At 42.3% G+C, this 22853-nt stretch overlaps 1 protein-coding gene across 1 annotated transcript in view; it reads left to right on the top strand.

Moving 5' to 3' along the window:
* The window catches only part of SLC10A7 (solute carrier family 10 member 7), a 251656-nt gene that overhangs the window by 18266 nt on the left and 210537 nt on the right, over nucleotides 1–22853 (top strand). Inside the window, exon 2 of the mRNA XM_040418521.1 lies at nucleotides 9848–9930. Coding sequence (XP_040274455.1) covers nucleotides 9848–9930 — 83 coding nt within the window. The remainder of the gene's footprint in view (nucleotides 1–9847; nucleotides 9931–22853) is intronic.

The following is a 22853-nucleotide window of genomic DNA, read 5'->3' as shown; positions in this document are numbered from 1 at the left end:
CTGAGTGACAATCAATTTCACATGCTGTTGTGCAAATGGGATAGACAACAGGTGGAAATTATAGGCAATTAGCAAGACACCCCCCAATAAAGGAGTGGTTCTGCAGGTGGTGACCACAGACCACTTCTCAGTTCCTATGCTTCCTGGCTGATGTTTTGGTCACTTTTGAATGCTGGCGGTGCTTTCACTCTAGTGGTAGCATGAGACGGAGTCTACAACCCACACAAGTGGCTCAGGTAGTGCAGCTTATCCAGGATGGCACATCAATGCGAGCTGTGGCAAGAAGGTTTGCTGTGTCTGTCAGCGTAGTGTCCAGAGCATGGAGGCGCTACCAGGAGACAAGCCAGTACATCAGGAGACGTGGAGGAGGCCGTAGGAGGGCAACAACCCAGCAGCAGGACCGCTACCTCTGCCTTTGTGCAAGGAGGAACAGGAAGAGCACTGCCAGAGCCCTGCAAAATGACCTCCAGCAGGCCATAAATGTGCATGTGTCTGCTCGAACGGTCAGAAACAGACTCCATGAGGGTGATATGAGGGCCCGACGTCCACAGGTGGGGGTTGTGCTTACAGCCCAACACCGTGCAGGACGTTTGGCATTTGCCAGAGAACACCAAGATTGGCAAATTCGCCACTGGCGCCCTGTGCTCTTCACAGATGACAGCAGGTTCACACTGAGCACATGTGACAGACGTGACAGAGTCTTGAGACGCTGTGGAGAACGTTCTGCTGCCTGCAACATCCTCCAGCATGACCGGTTTGGCATTGGGTCAGTAATGGTGTGGGGTGGCATTTCTTTGGAGGGCCGCACAGCCCTCCATGTGCTCGCCAGAGGTAGCCTGACTGCCATTAGGTACCGAGATGAGATCCTCAGACCCCTTGTGAGACCATATGCTGGTGCGGTTGGCCCTGGGTTCCTCCTAATGCAAGACAGTGCTAGACCTCATGTGGCTGGAGTGTCAGCAGTTCCTGCAAGACGAAGGCATTGATGCTATGGACTGGCCCGCCCGTTCCCCAGACCTGAATCCAATTGAGCACATCTGGGACATCATGTCTCGCTCTATCCACCAACGTCACGTTGCACCACAGACTGTCCAGGAGTTGGCAGATGCTTTAGTCCAGGTCTGGGAGGAGATCCCTCAGGAGACCGTCCGCCACCTCATCAGGAGCATGCACAGGCGTTGTAGGGAGGTCATACAGGCACGTGGAGGCCACACACACTACTGAGCCTCATTTTGACTTGTTTTAAGGACATTACATTAAAGTTGGATCAGCCTGTAGTGTGTTTTTCCACTTTAATTTTGAGTGTGACTCCAAATCCAGACCTCCATGGGTTGAAAGATTTGATTTTCATTTTTTTATTTTTGTGTGATTTTGTTGTCAGCACATTCAACTATGTAAAGAACAAAGTATTTCAGAAGAATATTTAATTAATTCAGATCTAGGATGTGTTATTTTTGTGTTCCCTTTATTTTTTTGAGCAGTGTATATTCTAACTTGAAGCGTCCCCTTCACCATGGGAACGCCTCTGTTAGAATATACTGTCGGATCTGAGTTTCACGATCTAACTCATATCCGACAGTATATTCTAACATAGGGGCGTTCCCATGGTGATGGGGACGCTTCAAGTTAAAATATACCATCGGATTGGAGAAAACTCAGATCCGATGGTATAATAGGGACTCCTGACTTTACATTGAAAGTCAATGGGGGACGGATCCGTTTGCAATTGCACCATATTGTGTCAACGTCAAACGGATCCGTCCCCATTGACTTGCATTGTAAGTCAGGACGGCCACACGGCCAGGCGGACACCAAAACGACTTTTTTTTTCCTGTCCGTGGATCCTCCAAAAATCAAGGAAGACCCACGGACGAAAAATCGGTCACGAATCACGGACCACGGACCTACGGACCCCGTTTTTGCGGACCTTAAAAAAAAAAAACGGTCGTGTGCATGAGGCCTGAGATCCAGCATTGTGCACTCTTGCAGGATGCACTTCTACCCCAGTTATTTAGTGTCTGGTTGTTCTAGTTGTTTTTCTGCTACCGTTAAAACGTACTGTCACTGCATAGTTTCACTGGAAAAGAAAAATTACTCAGTAAGGCCTCTTTCACACGACCGTATGGCTTTTTCAGTGTTTTGCGGGCCGTTTTTTCTGGATCCGTTGTTCCGTTTTTTGTTTCCGTTGTGTTTCCATTTAGGTTCCGTTTTTCCGTTCCGTTTTTCCGTATGGCCTATACAGTATACAGTAATTACATAGAAAAAATTGGGCTGGGCATAACATTTTTAATAGATGGTTCCGCAAAAAACGGAACGGATACGGAAGACATACGGATACGTTTTTTGCGGACCCATTGACTTGAATGGAGCCACAGACCGTGATTTACGGACAAGAATAGAACAAGACTCAAAATCTAGCGGAATGGAATTGCGGACATACGGAAACGGAATGCACACGGAGTACATTCTGTTTTTTTTGCGGACCTATTGAAATGAATGGTTCCGTATACGGAACGCAATAAACGGCCTGTATACGGAACGCAAAAAACGTTCGTGTGAACGAGCCCTAAGTATTATGGCTCTTTTAAACGGGCCAAGGATCGGGACAATTATCAGAGATGAATGTTTGTACAAATGCTCCTTCCCAATAATTGCCCAGTGTAAAAGTCACACTGATGACCCTACAAACTTTCATTCGCTGAGTGATCTAAAATCCTCGTTTGTCTCCAGCATATCTCTCTGTGTAAGCAGGGGATGTGCTGCCTGCAAACGATGAATCTGTATGGAGATGGATGATCGCTACATGCAAGTGCAGAGCAGTCAGCAGCCATTGATCAGGAGCGGATAGTTCATTACCAGTCACTGCCCTGTTCATTGGCCTTTTTAAATGGGCTGTTAGTATATGCATAGGTATATGGCATTGCACATGCAAAGGATTGCCCCAAGTCATGGATTTAGCACAACATAGATGGCAATGACATGACGCGGGTTCATCGTATCTGCCATAACCGGACATTACCTTTCCCTGCGGGAGCCCATTAGCTATAATGGGACCCAGCGGGGATCCTGTTTACGGCATTAGTGCAGAGATTCAGCAAGGCAAAAATTGCTGCTTGCATCCATATTTGTCCAGCTGCACTAATGCCGGCTGAATCTCTGGATCCCCGCTGGGTCCCATTAAACTCAATGGGGCCTGGGAGTGCTCAGCAGTTTCCGGCTAAGCCGGATGTTATGAACTCCAGTAGGCCGTCCTTCTGCCAGAGCAGCCTGCTGGACAGTTATAACCCATTGACATCAATCCACAGGATGTGCCAAAAGATAAGACCTATCCTACAGAAGGGCTTCCATGTGTTTCCAGATCCGTGCCTCAGTGCTGCAAGAGATAGGACATGCAATAGGTCAGCAATACAGGCGCAGCCTTACAGAGGGAAATCCCTGGTTGAAATGGTAAAATATTTACTGACAGATACAAGTCAGAAGACAGTCTTGCAAGTGGATGAGTTAAGTGATTTTGAGGGCCACTATGGGGGACATTACAGATAAACCATTCCCACGGCGCTCTTATTTTTTATAATTCATAATGCAGATACGTTCAATTAGGTCCAAACAGGTTACATATGTGATATTAAGCGGGGCTTATATATATAGACGTTTTGGTCCACAATAGACCTTCCTCAGTAGTATAAGCCTGTGGCGTGTTTTTAGAAGACTTCTGTATTAGCATTTGGACCCAATTGAACCTATTTGCATTATGAAATATGAGTGCCATTGTAATGCTTTATCTGTACTTGGCATTCGTCCTTCACTGACACCACTAACATTATCTGGAGTGCAGGTGTCACTGTTTCCTATGGGGGACATTATTATGCTGACGGCCACTATGGAAGGCATGATTACTGCTGGGGGCGACTATGGGCAGCATCATTACTGCTGGTGGCCACTGTGGGGGGCGTTATTACTGCAGGGGGTGTCTATGGGGGGCATTATTACTGCTGGGGGCCACTATACTATATACTATTTCTGCTAAACCTTTGGTACCTTCTTTGAAGGAGAATATAAGGCTACTTTCACACTTGCGTTCAGAGCGGATCAGTCTGCTGTCTGCACAGACGGATCCTCTCCTATAATGCAGATGTTTGGATCCGTTCAGAACGGATCCGTCTGCATTATAGCTTAGAAAAAATTCTAAGTGTGAAAGTTGTTCAGACGGATCCGTCCAGACTTTACATTGAAAGTCAATGGGACGGATCCGTTTGAAAATTGAGCCATATTGTGTCATCTTCAAACGGATCCGTCCCCATTGACTTACATTGTAAGTCTGGACGGATCCGTTTGCCTCCGCACGGCCAGGCGGACAACCGAACGCTGCAAGCTGCGTTCGAGTGTCCGCTTGCTGAGCGGAGGCTGAACGCTGCCAGACTGATGCATTCTGAGCGGATCCGCGTCCACTCAGAATGCATTAGGGCAGTACGGATGCGTTCGGTGCCGCTTGTGAGCCCCTCAGGGTGGATAAAAATCAATGATTTTTTAAATCGGATTTTTTTTAATATAAAATGCTTTTTGTGGAAAATATATTACCATCCAAAGGTTATTCCATCATGAAATAAAGATTCGTTTTTTAATTATGTAGAATAAGGCTGTACGTAGACTCCCATATTGTTGAATGGATTAGGCAGTGGCTGAGGGACAGACAACAGAGGGTTGTAGTCAATGGAGTATATTCAAACCAAGGTCTTGTTACCAGTGGGGTACCTCAGGGATCTGTTCTGGGACCCATATTGTTTAATATACACTGCTCAAAAAAATAAAGGGAACACTAAAAAAACACATCCTAGATCTGAATTAATTAAATATTCTTCTGAAATACTTTGTTCTTTACATAGTTGAATGTGCTGACAACAAAATCACACAAAAATTTAAAAATGGAAATCAAATTTTTTAACCCATGGAGGTCTGGATTTGGAGTCACACTAAAAATTAAAGTGGAAAAACACACTACAGGCTGATCCAACTTTGATGTAATGTCCTTAAAACAAGTCAAAATGAGGCTCAGTAGTGTGTGTGGCCTCCACGTGCCTGTATGACCTCCCTACAACGCCTGTGCATGCTCCTGATGAGGTGGCGGACGGTCTCCTGAGGGATCTCCTCCCAGACCTGGACTAAAGCATCTGCCAACTCCTGGACAGTCTGTGGTGCAACGTGACGTTGGTGGATAGAGCGAGACATGATGTCCCATATGTGCTCAATTGGATTCAGGTCTGGAGAACGGGCGGGCCAGTCCATAGCATCAATGCCTTCGTCTTGCAGGAACTGCTGACACACTCCAGCCACATGAGGTCTAGCATTGTCTTGCATTAGGAGGAACCCAGGGCCAACCGCACCAGCATATGGTCTCACAAGGGGTCTGAGGATCTCATCTCGGTACCTAATGGCAGTCAGGCTACCTATGGCGAGCACATGGAGGGCTGTGTGGCCCTCCAAAGAAATGCCACCCCACACCATTACTGACCCAATGCCTAACCGGTCATGCTGGAGGATGTTGCAGGCAGCAGAACGTTCTCCACGGCATCTCCAGACTCTGTCACGTCTGTCACATGTGCTCAGAGTGAACCTGCTTTTATCTGTGAAGAGCAGAGGGCGCCAGTGGTGAATTTGCCAATCTTGGTGTTCTCTGGCAAATGCCAAACGTCCTGCACGGTGTTGGGCTGTAAGCACAACCCCCACCTGTGGACGTCGGGCCCTCATATCACCCTCATGGAGTCTGTTTCTGACCGTTTGAGCAGACACATGCACATTTGTGGCCTGCTGGAGGTCATTTTGCAGGGCTCTGGCAGTGCTCCTCCTGTTCCTCCTTGCACAAAGGTGGAGGTAGCGGTCCTGCTGCTGGGTTGTTGCCCTCCTACGGCCTCCTCCACGTCTCCTGATGTACTGGCCTGTCTCCTGGTAGCGCCTCCATGCTCTGGACACTACGCTGACAGACACAGCAAACCTTCTTGCCACAGCTCGCATTGATGTGCCATCCTGGATAAGCTGCACTACCTGAGCCACTTGTGTGGGTTGTAGACTCCGTCTCATGCTACCACTAGAGTGAAAGCACCGCCAGCATTCAAAAGTGACCAAAACATCAGCCAGGAAGCATAGGAACTGAGAAGTGGTCTGTGTTCACCACCTGCAGAACCACTCCTTTATTGGGGGTGTCTTGCTAATTCCTATAATTTCCACCTGTTGTCTATCCCATTTGCACAACAGCATGTGAAATTGATTGTCACTCAGTGTTGCTTCCTAAGTGGACAGTTTGATTTCACAGAAGTGTGATTGACTTGGAGTTACATTGTGTTGTTTAAGTGTTCCCTTTATTTTTTTGAGCAGTGTATATTGCAGAAGGCCTCAATGGTAAGGTGTGTCTTTTTGCTGATGACACAAAGATTTGTAACAGGGTTGATGTTCCTGGAGGGATACACCAAATGGAAAAGTATTTAGGAAAACTAGAGGAATGGTCAAAAATCTGGCAACTAAAATTTTATGTTGTTAAGTGCAAGATAATGCACCTGGGGCATAAAAACCCAAGAGCAGAATATAAAATCAGTGATACAGTCCTAACCTCAGTATCTGAGGAAAGGGATTTGGGGGTCATTATTTCAGAAGACTTAAAGGTAGGCAGACAATGTCATAGAGCAGCAGGAAATGCTAACAGAATGCTTGGGTGTATAGGGAGAGGAATTACCGGTAGAAAGAGGGAGGTGCTCATGCCGCTCTACAGAGCACTAGTGAGACCTTATTTGGAGTATTGTGCTCAGTACTGGAGACCATATCTCCAGAAGGATATTGATACTTTGGAGAGAGTTCAGAGAAGAGCTACTAAACTGGTACATGGATTGCAGGATAAAACTTACCAGGAAAGATTAAAGGACCTTAACATGTATAGCTTGGAAGAAAGACGAGACAGAGGGGATATGATAGAAACTGCTAAATACATAAAGGGAATCAACAAGGTAAAAGAGGAGAGAATATTTAAAAGAAGAAAAACTGCTACAAGAGGACATAGTTTTAAATTAGAGGGGCAAAGGTTTAAAAGTAATATCAGGAAGTATTACTTTACTGAGAGAGTAGTGGATGCATGGAATAGCCTTCCTGCAGAAGTGGTAGCTGCAAATACAGTGGAGGAGTTTAAGCATGCATGGGATAGGCATAAGGCCATCCTTCATATAAGATAAAACCAGGGGCTATCCATAGTATTCAGTATATTGGGCAGACTAGATGGGCCGAATGGTTCTTATCTGCCGACACATTCTATGTTTCTATATGTATAATTTATTTGGTAAATAAATTCCATTAATCCATTCACAATGTCATGCTCTTCCAGAGGTTTTTGTAAGATTATTGGGCAGTTTCTCTGCCTACAAGATATTATCACAGATGCTTGGTTTACTTTTGCAGTTCTCAAAACTGAATTGGACTCAGCAGAGATCACATGCCTCTTCTTCACAGCAAAAATGTTATAACATGAACAGAGTTGAGAAAAAGACCTTAATCCTAACTTCTACAAACCTATGAATGCAGAATCAACCTAATCAAACTAATATGAAAAGTTGTTTAAATCTTCATCTACTTGCATATTATAAGTTATACCAGCAAGAATTAGACTTTATGTAGAAAACTATGATTTAAATCAAGCCTTACTGACTAGTGATTTAAATCGTGATTTAAATCATTTTGATTTAAATCAAATCCACCCTGGAGCCCCTTCAAACGGATCTCACAAGCGGAGCCCCGAACGCTAGTGTGAAAGTAGCCTAAGAGTGATAGTAATTTTAACTGTTGATACCTTATGGCAACTGACACCTCCACCATACGTAGAATGGCTTGCACTGTGACCTCCTGATCTCTGCCACTCACTCACTTCATATAGTGGTTGGGAATTAAATGCAGTTAGTCTTTCAGTGCCGCTGTGTGCCGGCGACTACGTTTCCCCAGTGAGCTACAACATGACTGGATCCAGAAAATAATCTGAGTTGTCACTTTCCACTCAGCTGAAGGACTCGCTGACCTGCATTGTGAGGTCTTCCAGATACGGTATATTTCTCTGCCTGGAACATATCAATACAACTCAGAAAATATGTTGACAAATATTCAAATTGTTGTCCTAAACTGCACCCGAGATGTCACGCGGCACATTGCTGTAGGCGCTATACATGTCCAGAATCTGCCAACAAATAATCAAGGAGGAAGTTCAGTTTTCTGAGCCTCGGCTTCATTTAAATGAGGCATGCATTTATTCATCAGAGATCTGTCTGCCAATTGTGTAGCATGCAGTGAAAGTGGACAAGGTATCGCGGCAGATTACCGTTTGCAGGAAGTCACTCTGTTAGTCTGTATTATTATTTTCATGCTGCTGCAGTTATTGCTGGGAACGTTTCCTATGAATTTGCTGTAAAAAGCGGTTTATCTTGGCAAAAACCATGGATCATTTGAACTACTAAAAGATTGTTATGGAGCCAAATTGCCATGAACCATTTTGGTGTAGGTTGTCATATAATATACAGATTGTCTGTCTGTCTGTCTGTCTGCACTACTATTTCAACCATACCTACTGCTAAGTAATGCATACAAATAAGGCACACTCTAGTGAAGAACTTTTATTTTTTAAATTGACCATGCTACCATTCAAAAAAGCTCAACCACATTGAAGGTGAACGCTCGTGGAGATGGGGTTTAAGCTAGGTCTCATCTCCACTAGTGGTTTTGTGGGGATGTTCTCAAATCTAATAGAAGACCTACACAGAATAGTAGAGCCTCATCCTGCAACAAAAGGGTACTAACTCCATGAATGTGATGCTCAACAAACGCATGTGAATGGGATGTATGTATGGGTATCTGCATATGTTTGGCTGTATACTATAAGGCACCTCTCCAAAAAGAACAGTGATGGGTTTCATCAGTCTTTTAGATCCAGCTTTTTGATGTGTTCATTATGTTGTAAAGAGGCAATATTATTTTGAGTAGTGTTGAGATTACGACTAATTTTTGTAAGGAGTGGACTTGAAATACATGCAATTTTTACTTTGGAACTCTGCTCGTTAAAGGTTCACATTAACTCTCAACTAGTCATCAATATGGCATAGATCTGTCAGTCTTATAGTGAATTATAAAATTAAAAACTACATTTACTCAATGACTATTAAAATAAATAAAAAATGTGCATCCACATTGTAGGAGCCATAACATTTTTATTTTTCCATCGAGAGAGGTTTATGGGGACTTTTTCATTGGCACCATTTTGGGGTGCCTCAAATTTTTGTATCTTATTTTTCAGGGAAGTGGAATAAACAGAAACAGGATTGTTTTTTTTAAATTCATTTTTTTATTATTTATTTCTTTAAGTTCACTGTCAACGTGTCATCTAATGGGTTAAACAATCAGGATCAGAGCTAGCCGCTGGAGCAGATACTCATATGCCAAAAAGACAGCACCTGGTACATAAAAAGGCTTATTGGTGGTCACTAAGGTGTTAAACCAGTCCTGATACTCTACTTCATTAGGTTAAGTCATTATTATTATTAGTACCACTAGAAGATGTATTAGTAACCAGTTTTGGCTATTGGTTTGTATACGCGGTCATTTACCAACTTCACCAGCAAGCCACTGGAGTTGAGAAGGAATCCTCTGCAGGGCTATGCACTGTATGATCACAGTGGAAGCCACTTTGGATGTAATGATAATGATCACAATCTTTGTTCTTGGGCACAGCATAAAGATGATGATGTGAACTGATATTAATTGTTCCATCTAATGTTATGTTTATTGGCTGTTAATTGTAATACTTAAGTGTTTGTTTCCTTTTTTTTAGGACCACTGAAGCCAGAAATTTCCATAACGTATATTGCCGTGTCTGCTATTTTCTTTAACAGTGGACTGTCCTTAAAAACAGAGGTACAGTATATAAAGTTATTATACTTTGGACTCCTAGAGATATTTGATATTGATCCCTTTTATGTTAATGGGAGACTTTATATCATCTGTCAATGTAATGATAAACATGGAAACCACAAAATGGCTAATGCACGTAAGACCTCTTATGACAGATCTTGGTGTTATAAAGGCAACATGTTAGACCAACGTGACCATTACATATAGAATTTTTACATACGGCACATGTACAGTACAGACAAAGTTTGGACACACCTTCTCATTCAAAGAGTTTTCTTTATTTTCATGACTATGAAAATTGTAGATTCACACTGAAGGCATCAAAACTATGAATTAACACATGTGGAATTATATACATAACAAACAAGTGTGAAACAACTGAAAATATGTCATATTCTAGGTTCTTCAAAGTAGCCACCTTTTGCTTTGATTACTGCTTTGCACACTCTTGGCATTCTCTTGATGAGCTTCAAGAGGTAGTCCCCTGAAATGGTTTTCACTTCACAGGTGTGCCCTCTCAGGTTTAATAAGTGGGATTTCTTGCCTTATAAATGGGGTTGGGACCATCAGTTGCGTTGAGGAGAAGTCAGGTGGATACACAGCTGATAGTCCTACTGAATAGACTGTTAGAATTTGTATTATGGCAAGAAAAAAGCAGCTAAGTAAAGAAAAACGAGTGGCCATCATTACTTTAAGAAATGAAGGTCAGTCAGTCAGCCGAAAAATTGGGAAAACTTTGAAAGTAAGGGCTATTTGACCATGAAGGAGAGAGATGGGGTGCTGCGCCAGATGACCTGGCCTCCACAGTCACCGGACCTGAACCCAATCGAGATGGTTTGGGGTGAGCTGGAGCGCAGAGTGAAGGCAAAAGGGCCAACAAGTGCTAAGCATCTCTGGGAACTCCTTCAAGACTGTTGGAAGACCATTTCAGGGGACTACCTCTTGAAGCTCATCAAGAGAATGCCAAGAGTGTGCAAAGCAGTAATCAAAGCAAAAGGTGGCTACTTTGAAGAACCTAGAATATGACATATTTTCAGTTGTTTCACACTTGTTTGTTATGTATATAATTCCACATGTGTTAATTCATAGTTTTGATGCCTTCATAGTCATGAAAATAAAGAAAACTCTTTGAATGAGAAGGTGTGTCCAAACTTTTGGTCTGTACTGTATGTGCATCATTTTTAAAGCCAGAGTTGCAACGTTTCACATATTTGACACTTTTTTTTTATAACTTAACCCCTTAGTGACCAGCCTGCTTTTGGCCTTATTGACCAAGCGTTTCTCTTCCTTTTTTCATTGTCGCGTTCCAAGAGCTATAACTTTGTTTATTTTTCCGTCTATATAGCTGTATGAGGGTTTGTTTTTTTGCGGGAAAAGTTGTAGTTTTTAATGCTGCCATTTTGGGGTACACAAACTTTCTTTCATTTTTTGGTATAAATGACATACCGTATTTTTCGTTTTATAAGACGCACTTTTTTTCCCTCCACAGTGGAGGGAAAAAGTTAGTGCGTCTTATAAAACAAATGTGGCCTAAATGTGAAACATAATGCAGCTCAGGAGCTCTCACTAACTGCTCCTGAGCTGCCATAAAACAATGGGAGAACAGGCGGGAGGACGGACAGGAGAATGGGCGGGCAGCACTCACGGTACCCTTCAGTGAAGCCGCCAGCCTGTGCATACATTGCGCACTAAGCAGCGGTCTGGCGGTTTCACTGATGACCAAGTGCTGCGCCCGATCTCCTCCATGTAAGCTAGTCCTGGAGAGTCCGGACCGGCACCGTAACTATCTGCAGGCTGGCGGCATCTCTGTATGCCATATAGTGCCGCCAGCCTGTGTGGTACAGCGCCGCCCCTCAAGCCCCCGCCCCCCACGCCAGCTTGCTGTATCCAAGTACAGATCCAGACCTCCCTTCCCCCCAGGCTGGCAGTTTCTCCTATCCCCCTGGGCAGTTTCTACTCATCCCAACTCAACTTGTCCGGTGCTGATTGGTGGTGAGTCCTGCTCCCCCTTCCTCCACCAATCAGCTACTGGTACACTGAACAGTCACATGACACCCCCCCACCCCCCTCTGGGTACCATAGATTGCATCCTAAGTCCCACGGTGAGGACATCTTAAGGCAATTTATGGTACCCTAATTAAAAACTGTGTGCCAAATATGACTATAACCCCCATCATCCATAGAAATCCACCCATATACTGCAGTATATGGGTGAATTCCTATGGATGTGGGGGGGGGGTTATAGTCATATTTAAAATAAACACTGTTCTGCAATAGTCATATGTCTTTATTAAATATGACTATAACCCCCCTCATCCATAGAAATCCACCCATGTACTGCGAAATATGGGTGGATTCCTATGGATGAGAGGGGTTATAGTCATATTTACCATAATATAAACAGTGTCCAGGTACTGTTCTGTATTTGGCATCTGTCTACGGTATATTAAAAATGACTATAACCCCCCTCATCCATAGGAATCCACCCATATACTGCAGTTCACTGGTGGATTCCTATGGATGAGGTGGGTTACGGTATATGGTAGCCATATCGGTTACCGTGAGCTATTGTAATACAGTCCAGGGTACAGTCCCTGGACAGTGTTCATATTTAATGTGACTATAACTCCCCTCATCAGTGTATTCTTTATGAATGGGGTTATAATCGCATAACAGTGGCATCCACAGATCCCCCATAATAGTGTGTCATCCAGAGATGATCCCCCATGACAGTGTGACATCCAGAGATCCCCATAACAGTGTGATTTATTTATTTTTTAAAGCGAAAAATCTTTATTCTCTGGGTCAGTACGATTACAGTGATACCAAATACATATATTTTTTTTTTTTTACGTTTTACAACTTTTTTTTTTTTTTGCAATAAAACCCCTTTGTTTAAGAATGCTTGATTTTTGCGGGACGAATTGTATTTTTCATTGGTATGATTTTGAAGTAAATTACACTTTTTGATCGCTTGTTATTAAGTTTTTTTGGAGGCAACTAAGAATAAATTAGCAATTCTGTCATTTATTTTTTTTTTTTTTAATACAGCGTTCGCCGTAGGGGATAATTTACGTGATATTTATGTAGTCCGGGTTACTACGGACACGGCAATACCAAACATAGAGGGGGGAGATTTTTTTTGTGAAATTTTTTCATTGAAAAGTGTATTTTTAATGGAATTTTTTTATTTAATTGTTTTGTTTTTTCTTTTTTTTTACCTTTTGATAGTCCCACAAGGGGACTATTACAGACAGTATTTTGATTGCTTTTAATATGCAATGCACTATCCCTATATTGCATTGAATTTTAATGGCAATGGCATTCTGACATTGAACAGCAGGCTGCATCAGAGAGGCGCAGCCTGCGGGACATTACTCAAGGCTGGTCTAGGGCCTACATGAGACCCCAGCCTGCATTCACACACATCGCACCTCACGATCATATTTGCGGGGTGCTGATGGAAGACAGAGGGAGTCCTCCTGCCTGTCCGGGCTCTTATGTGATCCGTGCAGCACTTAGACTGGGCCACCATAAAAAAATCAGCGGGCCAGCCTAAGGCCCCTTAGTGACCGCCATAAAAACACGTATGGGTGGTCACTAGAAGGTTAAGCCTGTATTATATTGCATGATCTAGTAGACAATTGTTGGGAGGGAAGTGTTCCTTCCCGGCAATCACCTGCTCGTTAGCGGAGGAGACCGCTGCTTTTACATGCAGCGATCTCCTCCACAGTATAGGGAGGAGCGATCGTTATGCCATCACTCATCCCCATGGTGTTTATTTGTTTGGCGGCAGCAGATCAGGATAACACAGCACGATGTGCTGCTGGCAAACAAGGATTTTTAAGCGTGCTGAAAGATGGATTTTGCTGCTGAATGAGCATTTGCTCGTTCATCGGGTAATCGGCAGCAGTATTGGACTGTCAAATCATCGCAAACGCCATTAACGATAAAGTGGCCGACACCTGGCCAGTCTAATACAGGCTTAAGCCCTCTGTTTGCTCACATTTTACTAAAATTTAAGGGGATTGTCTGAATTAACCCAAAATTAAGAGCAGAAATGTATGCACCATAAAAATGAAAAACACACTTTCCCCTTTGAAACAGCTCTGTTTCACCGCCAGTGGTTCTGTTCTTGCTGCCATTGGCCCTCTGATGGCCGAAAGTATGATGTCCTGTCTTGTTTCATACACCCCTCAGCCATTCACTGACTTAGCAGTCAGTTTGGCTTGGGGGGGCGACAGGTAAAGTGTCACACTTCCAGTACACAGGGGAACAGAAGCAGCAAGTATAGGCCTGTTGATGCTAGAACGGATCTGCTTGGAATAGGCGAGTGTCTTTTTTTTATTTTTTTATTTTTATTTTTTTATTATGCATTGTGCACACATTTTGACCCTAAATTTTGAGTTGCCATCAGACAACTATTTAAAATTTACAGTGTTGTCCAAAATTCAGACAAATTCCCCAACTAGAACCAAACTGCAAACTCATTTACCATTTTCTACACCTGTTTCAAGTGTAGAACAAGGTCTAAATATAATAACTCTGAAGCTGTCTTACATTTAGAAGTGGCGGTGGATCCGACGAAGTTATGAAGAGGGTGGTGCATCTACATAACTCAGGCGGATCCACCTCCAGGTATAGGTGTTATTAATAGCGGCATCTAAAACGCCGGTCTTAATAAATGACCCCTGTGTCTGCAGAATGTATTCTTCACATACATTTTCCTAGAATAGGGATCACCACAGTCTGGGACATTGACTTAAAGGGGTTATCCCATAAATAAAGGAAAAAATTAAAATTAGACATAATCTAGTTCATGACAACCTCTTTCTAGCAAAGCTAGAACCAGCTGTGTTCCTCACAGGGATCCAGAGATCTCCCTACTCATTGCTCTGCTAGATTTATATCAAGCGGTCTGCTTGGAGGGTGGTGTATCCTTTCTCAGGGGTGTGTACTTTCTACAAAAATTTTTAATTACATGCAATTTCAAAAGTATTCAGATCCAGGTGTTGGTTTGAAAAATGTAGAATATGTTTCATGACACAAACTCTTTAAGAGGAGTTCTTTTAAAGTCTATATTACTGTCTAAGGCTTCGTTCACATCAGCGTTCAGCCTTTCCGTTGTCCTGCTCCGTTATAGGAGCAGGAGAACGGAAAGGACGGATTCTGCACATAACTGAGCCGAGCGGAGCCTACGGACCCCATAGACTATAATGGGTTCTGTTAGGTTTCCGCTCAGAAGATGATTTTGGAGCGGAGACAAAAGTAGTGCATGCAGGACTTTTGTCTCCGCTCCAAAATCATCTTCTGAGCGTAAACCTAACGGACCTCATTATAGTGTATGGGGTCTGTAGACTCCTTTCGGCTCAGCAATGTACCGAATCCGTCCTTTCCGTTCTCCTGCTCCTAAACGGCGCAGGAGAACGGAAAGGCTGAACGCTGATGTGAACTCAGCCTTAAAGAGGACCTTTCACCGATTCTTACCCTATGAACTAAGTATACAGACATGTGGAGCTGCGCCCGGGGATCTCTCTGCACTTACTGTTATCCCCGGGCGCCGCTCCGTTCTCCTGCTATGCCCTCCGGTATCTCCGTTCCCTAAGTTATGGTAGGCGGAGTCTGCCCTAGCGCTGGCCAATCGCATTGCAGAGCTCACAGCCTGGGAGAAAATAACCTCCCAGGCTGTGAGCTCTGCGCTGCGATTGGCCAGCGCTAGGGCAGACTCCGCCTACCATAACTTAGTGACTGGAATCTTCGCCTACTATAACTTAGTGAGCGGAGATATCGGAGGGCATAGCAGGAGAACAGAGCGGCCCCCGGGGATAATAGTAAGTGCAGTGAGATCCCCGGGCGCCGCTCTACATATCTGTATAGTTAGTTCATAGGGTAAGAATCGGTGAAAGGTCCTCTTTAAGTGGTTGTTTTCGAGGAACAGTTTACAGAGACCTGACAGAAAAGAATGATAGTACCATAAAGTTATAAGTTAGGTTCATGTACGTTTACAGTAATACCATATGAATAATTTCCGCTCATATTGAACAGAGTCTGGCCTGTGCTGTGCCTTGCATTTTTTTCCTTTCTCAGTAGGAAACAGTTTCTGAAAAATGTTCCGTTTCCTGCATAGCTTGCCTCATCTTGCCCCTGCTGTGGTCTATCTAGACCAGGGGTGCACAACCTTTTCTGGTTGGGGGCCACCTCGTCAGCCTGAACCATTTCCAAGGGCCGAAAATAAAACTTAAAGTGGTATTACCAACGGAAATACTATATTTTTGGCATATTGAACACACAGTATATATCAGAAATGTCTAGTTACACTTCCAGGATTCCCATCTGATGGAAGAATACATGAAAGATACATGTGAGCAGCTACAAGACCTAGACATACATTTCTGTTACCAGAGGGTTGGGGCCGCACGCCATGTTATTGAGGGCCGTATGTGGCCCCTGGGCCGCAGGTTGTGCACCCCTGATCTAGACGTTTACTTCTCAAACACAGTAGCCTCTTTAGTGGATAGTGTGCCTATAGTTTGCTGCTGACGTGGGCTAAGATTAAGTTTCCAGGTGTTTGTTTCCCATAGTGTTCACCAGGTGCCTGCATTCCCACACCCCGTGCCTTCTCATAGCCTTGTAGATCCTGTGGCTCATAGTCTAATTATTATATTGTTTAATTCAATTTACAGCATGTTATGCATCTCCCCACTGTGGATCTGAGCCATTAAATTCACCAGAGCATCTTATTGCAGATAGGCAGCATGTATGGGAATGTTAATGGGTCTGTATCAGACAACAGCTACAAATGAAGCTTGGAGACAAATTGTGTTTATTTATCTGAACCTCTCAAGAGGATGGCTATTAAAGCACAGCAAAAACCTCAAAATCCTGCAAATGTAATTCATGTACCAACAGGGAAAATGCAGAATGGAAACCGATATAATAGATGTCAAACAAGAACCAGTCTCAGAAATGAAAAGTTAAATATTTGTGCAAGAAATACATGCATGTCTTTATTTTCACGGCACTCACTTGTTCCATTTCCCATGTTGTTTGTTTTAATATATCCTGAAAGCATTTTTATATCCTTGCATCCTGGAAATCTATATTGTGTTAGATACAGTGGGGCCTTCACTTACAGAGTCAGATTGGTGTAATGAAGGCATCACTTGTAGCTTCTGTTCTGTTGTACCTAAATACATCCGCAGCATATTTCCTCATTTACAATACATTTGGGAAGTCTTCAGACCCCATCATTGTTTTGACATTTTATGTTGCAGCCTTGTCATAAATTAAAAAATAAATTAAAAAAGTTCCCCCCTTCATTCTGATTTGAGAAGAGCCTTAGTAAGATAGGTGGCCAAGAAACCAATGGTCATTCTGTCTGAGCTCTAAAGATCCTGTGTGAAGATGGGAGAAACTTCCAGAAGGTCAGCTATTACTGCAGCACTGAAAGGGAACCTGTCATCCACTTTATGCTGCCCATACTAACGGCAGAATAAAGAAGAGACAGGTGAGTTGATTTCAGCGGTCTGTCATTTATAACTTAAAAGTAAGTGGTTGCCGAGAACCAACATCACAATCATTGCAGACTGGGCCTGGAAAAGAGTCCCGGCCACCTGAGAAGAGTCCTGGTTATTCATGAATTCCTGCTCTCCCTGCCCACCTGCTGATGACTGACAGGCTTATACCGAGTTTTCTCCCTTTCTCTCTAGCAGAGAATTGCCAATCATCAGCAGGTGGGAGGAGAGCAAGAGAGTATGAATAAACAGGACTCTTCTCAGGTAGATTTGACTCTTTTCGAGGCCCAGGCTGCAATTATTATGATGCTGGTTCTCGGCAACCACTTACTTTTAGCTGATGAGTGACACACCGCTGAAATCAGCATTTCTGTCACTAATTTTTGCTGCCCTCAGTGAGGTCAGCATAAAGTTGATGACAGGTTTTTTCTCTATAAACCTAAAGATATGTCTACAAGTATGTCAGAACAGTTTTTACTGTTGCTTCATCCCTGCTACAAGTCTCCTTTCTGGTTTTCCTATGCTGGTCTGCCATCTTTATGTGTCTTTCATCTCTATTATATTCATTAAAAATGACTGCTGCTCTTTCAAAATTCCTTCCCATGTTGCTGCAGACTTACCTACAAGTCCCAGAATACTGCTGCCCGAGGGGGGAGAGTGTAAATAAATGAGGGTGGGTGTTTCCTCCATAATGCTGTTTCCACCCATTGATGCTCATCCTGGCAGTCTGTATTCTCTGTCTGTATGCTGGTGTGGAGAAGGAGGGGGCTGTAGTGGGAGCAATGAAGAGAAGCTGAGGGGCGGCGATATAGCAGATGACCATCTTCCTTCAGTCTCTGCTTGTAGTTTCCATCTGCACAGGAAGGAGAGAAACAGGCTTCCTGGGGATGACATAAGTATAAGGATAGAATTGTTAGTCCAGTCTAAGTCACATGATGCAGTAACTGAAAATGTGAATTTCTGTATAAACTAAGCATCTAAAAATGTAACTTTATTAGAAAAGGAGGTTTAATATCTATTTGAAAAAAAAAAAAAAAACATGGAAGTTCATCAATCTGGGCTTTATGGCATAGTGTTCAGAAAGAGGCCTCTCCTCAGCAAAAGTCACGTTAAGGCCTGCCTAGAGTTAGCAAAAAATAAAACACCTAAAAGACTCCCAGACTGAGAAACAAGATTCTGTGGTCTAATGAAACCAAGATTGAACTTTTTGGCTTCATTTTTAAGGTGCATTTATTTTACACCAACAGATTATCTGACCAATTTCTGTCCAATCAGACCAATAGTTGGTGTATATAACAAATAATCTGTGTGTGTAAATGGCCATCTGACCAATGATTGGTCAGAAAATCTGCCAGATAATCCGTTGGTGTAAATGCCCCCTAAGCGTCATGTCTAGAGAAAACAAGACACTGCTCATCACCTGCCCAATGTTGTCCCTACAGTGAAGCATGGTGGTAGCATAATCATGCTCTGGTGGTGTTTTTCAGGGTTGAGGAAAAGCTGAGTAGAGGAAAGTACAGAGAAAACCTTTTCCAGAGTGCTCTGGACCTCAGGCTGGGCCCAACGTTCACCTTCCAACAAGACAATGACTAAGTGCACAGCCAAGACAACACAGGGGCAACTCTGTGAATGTCCTTCAAAGTTTAATCTTGGCTTCTGTCAGAATATTTATACTGCTTCTGATAAACAGTCTGATTTATTTATGTAAACAAATTAGGATCTATAATAGAGGAGATTCCAATTTGTTTTCATAAACAAAAAGCTCACCAGAGCTCTTGATCTGCGTTGAATCGAAGACGAAAATAATATATATTTATTAATAACAATTCAGTGAAAAATAATCAATATAATATAAAAATTGGCAACAATCAAATATTAATCAGTGATAAAATCGGTAACAATAGTATTATAATAATTAAAGATATGCAATCAGGAAACCCAAAACAACCCAAAGAATATGACTCTAATCAATGTAATTAGATTTCTTAATAATGGCCCAATGAGACAATTCCTTAACTGTACACTTGATTTCTCCCAGCCACGGATGTATCAGATGTCCATCATATTTCCATATATATATAATGTGACTAGAACAAAAACAGTTTTGGAGATGATACAGTAATATGATTTATCTCCACATACTGAAAAAGGTGTATATACAGTACAGACCAAAAGTTTGGACACACCTTCTCATTCAAAGAGTTTTCTTTATTTTCATGACTATGAAAATTGTAGATTTACACTGAAGGCATCAAAAGTATGAATTAACACGTGGAATTATATACATAACAAACAAATGTGAAACAACTGAAAATGTCATATTCTAGGTTCTTCAAAGTAGCCACCTTTTGCTTTGATTACTGCTTTGCACGCTCTTGGCATTCTCTTGATGAGCTTCAAGAGGTAGTCCCCTGAAATGGTTTTCACTTCACAGGTGTGCCCTGTCATGTTTAATAAGTGGGATTTCTTGCCTTATAAATGGGGTTGGGACCATCAGTTGCGTTTAGGAGAAGTCAGGTGGATACACAGCTGATAGTCCTACTGAATAGACTGTTAGCTGCTTTTTTCTTGCCATAATACAAATTCTAAGTAAAGAAAAATGAGTGGCCATCATTACTTTAAGAAATGAAGGTCAGTCAGTCAGCCGAAAAATTGGGAAAACTTTGAAAGTAAGGGCAATTTGACCATGAAGGAGAGTGATGGGGTGCTGCGCCAGATGACCTGGCCTCCACAGTCACCGGACCTGAACCCAATCGAGATGGTTTGGGGTGAGCTGGAGCGCAGAGTGAAGGCAAAAGGGCCAACAAGTGCTAAGCATCTCTGGGAACTCCTTCAAGACTGTTGGAAGACCATTTCAGGGGACTACCTCTTGAAGCTCATCAAGAGAATGCCAAGAGTGTGCAAAGCAGAAATCAAAGCAAAAGGTGGCTACTTTGAAGAACCTAGAATATGACATATTTTCAGTTGTTTCAGACTTGTTTGTTATGTATATAATTCCACATGTGTTAATTCATAGTTTTGATGCCTTCATAGTCATGAAAATAAAGAAAACTCTTTGAATGAGAATGTGTGTCCAAACTTTTGGTCTGTACTATATATATAATTAAATGTATAGAAATTTATGCTATACCAGAGAATCTGACTGGATGACTGTGAAAATCAGAGAGTAAGGGGTATCCTAAGAAGATATTGGGATATCCTATTTACTTATCCTGATATTAAAGATGTTCTCCGCTCGACACCGGGAATCACATATAGGCGCGTACGGTCTTTGAGAGACAGACTTGTACACAGTTACTATCAAAGACTGACAGGAGCAACTACATGGCTCAACCCCAAGGTGGTGGGCAGTGCACTTAGAAATGTGGCGGGGATTGCATTTGCTGCCCCTTTATTCTGAAATCTAACATAACATATACCATGCGTGACTTGGCAAACTGCCGCACACAGGGAGTCATCTATTTATGTACTTGCAGCTGTCCCTTGAACTATGTCGGTAAAACCAAACACGAATTAAGGAGACAAGTTGGTAAACATCTGGGTGATGTAAGGTTTATCCCTACGGTCCTATCGCATGCCATGTGCTTGATGTACATGATGGCGATGTTAACACCCTTTAAATTCCAAGTTATCAAAGTCATACGGCAGTCGCTTAAAAACGGTATATCCCCTGGGACTTAAAGAGCAGATCTCCTTTAGCTGCTTTATTTAGCTTCTTTCTTTTCTTTCTTTTCTTTCTTTTCTTTTCTTTCTTTCTTTTCTTTCTTTCTTTTTTTCTTTCTTTCTTTTCTTTCTTTCTTTCTTTCTTTCTTTTTTTCTTTCTTTCTTTTCTTTCTTTCTTTCTTTCTTTCTTTCTTTCTTTCTTTCTTTCTTTCTTTCTTTCTTTCTTTCTTTTCTTTCTTTCTTTTCTTTTTTTCTTTCTTTTCTTTCTTTCTTTTCTTTTTTTCTTTCTTTCTTTCTTTCTTTCTTTCTTTCTTTTTTTCTTTTCTTTTTTTCTTTTTTTCTTTTCTTTTTTTCTTTTCTTTCTTTCTTTCTTTCTTTCTTTCTTTCTTTCTTTCTTTCTTTCTTTCTTTCTTTCTTTCTTTCTTTCTTTCTTTCTTTCTTTCTTTCTTTCTTTCTTTCTTTCTTTCTTTCTTTCTTTCTTTCTTTCTTTTTCTCCATGTCTATGGTGATCTGCTCACCAAAAAGGGGGTGAGTCCAGGATCATCTGTGTTCTATCGAACCGAGATTGGTTTACTTAACTTTGTAATTATTTTATATGGGGACCTGTCTGGGACATTATCTAACATCCTCACAGTTTACATATCCACGTCCTCGAAAGTAACCCCATCAGGATTAAAATGGACACATTTGTAGTGTATAGTGCACCTTTATAGAGATAATCATCTATATTACCCTATATACTAGCCTTTGATCTATTTAAGCTTGTTTATGATCTTTTCCTCCCCACTCTAGTTGTTTTAGCTGTCATTGTTGGCTCCTCCTAGTCTTATTACGTTTCTTGATGCGTTCCACATACTGGATACATCATGTGACGGGGCGCTGACGCACTTCCAGTTTTGGAATCAAATGTGCGTTTCACGCACGTCGCGTGCGTTCCATAGACCGGAAATAGCGCATATATCAGTATTGATGGTTTTTATTCGCTGGCTGAGGGGGAGTGGTAACTTATGAGCGCCAGATTCAAGTTATTTAAGGCAGGCTTACCATAATACAAGTGCACCTTACCATACCAGGATGCCTTTATCTATGCAACTATCAAGATTGATGCTTTTGATTATGTGATTATTCATCTGTGGTCCCCTGATGAACCAGCTCTACGGACTCTGGGGAAACTCGTCGGGACAAGAATCTGTCAATTTCACCGGCAGGGTCACAGTAGGTGACAGTGAGGGCTTAGCCACCGAGAGGTGGGGTCGCCCCTTTCGGGGCGGGTGCTTCGTCTGTAGGTAGGGGTAGTGTTCAGGGATATACCAGGGATTTTTTCCCCCCTGTCCTGACTTCACCTCTCATTATCCATTATCCCAGTCCTCGGTCTCCAAACTGTAAGTTGTTGCATCTTTATTCATTTGGATGGTATTACCCTGGTCACGTCCAAAGTAAGGCTTTGCCTATTTACCTGGCAAAGTTTATCATATATGTTCTATTTGTATGGGGTATTATTTTTAATATCTATAAGTAAAAGTTACGTTTTATATAAAAAGTCATTTTTCTCTGTGATATTATAAATTGGTACTTTTCAACCCTATAGTTTGTTTCAGTGATATTGTTGGATGAGATCAGAGTCAAAATTCAGGAATATAGACTGGTCTGGTCCTATTTGTCCCCGTATTGTTGTGGCCTCCTTGGGTAGATTGAAAAAAGGATTAATAGGTGGATCTGAATGGATCAAAAAGTGGCTCTTCAGAAATG

Source organism: Bufo bufo, chromosome 2 (assembly GCF_905171765.1).
Source record: "Bufo bufo chromosome 2, aBufBuf1.1, whole genome shotgun sequence".
NCBI classification, from domain to species: Eukaryota; Metazoa; Chordata; class Amphibia; order Anura; family Bufonidae; genus Bufo; species Bufo bufo.
This window is presented reverse-complemented; position numbering and strand designations above follow the sequence as displayed.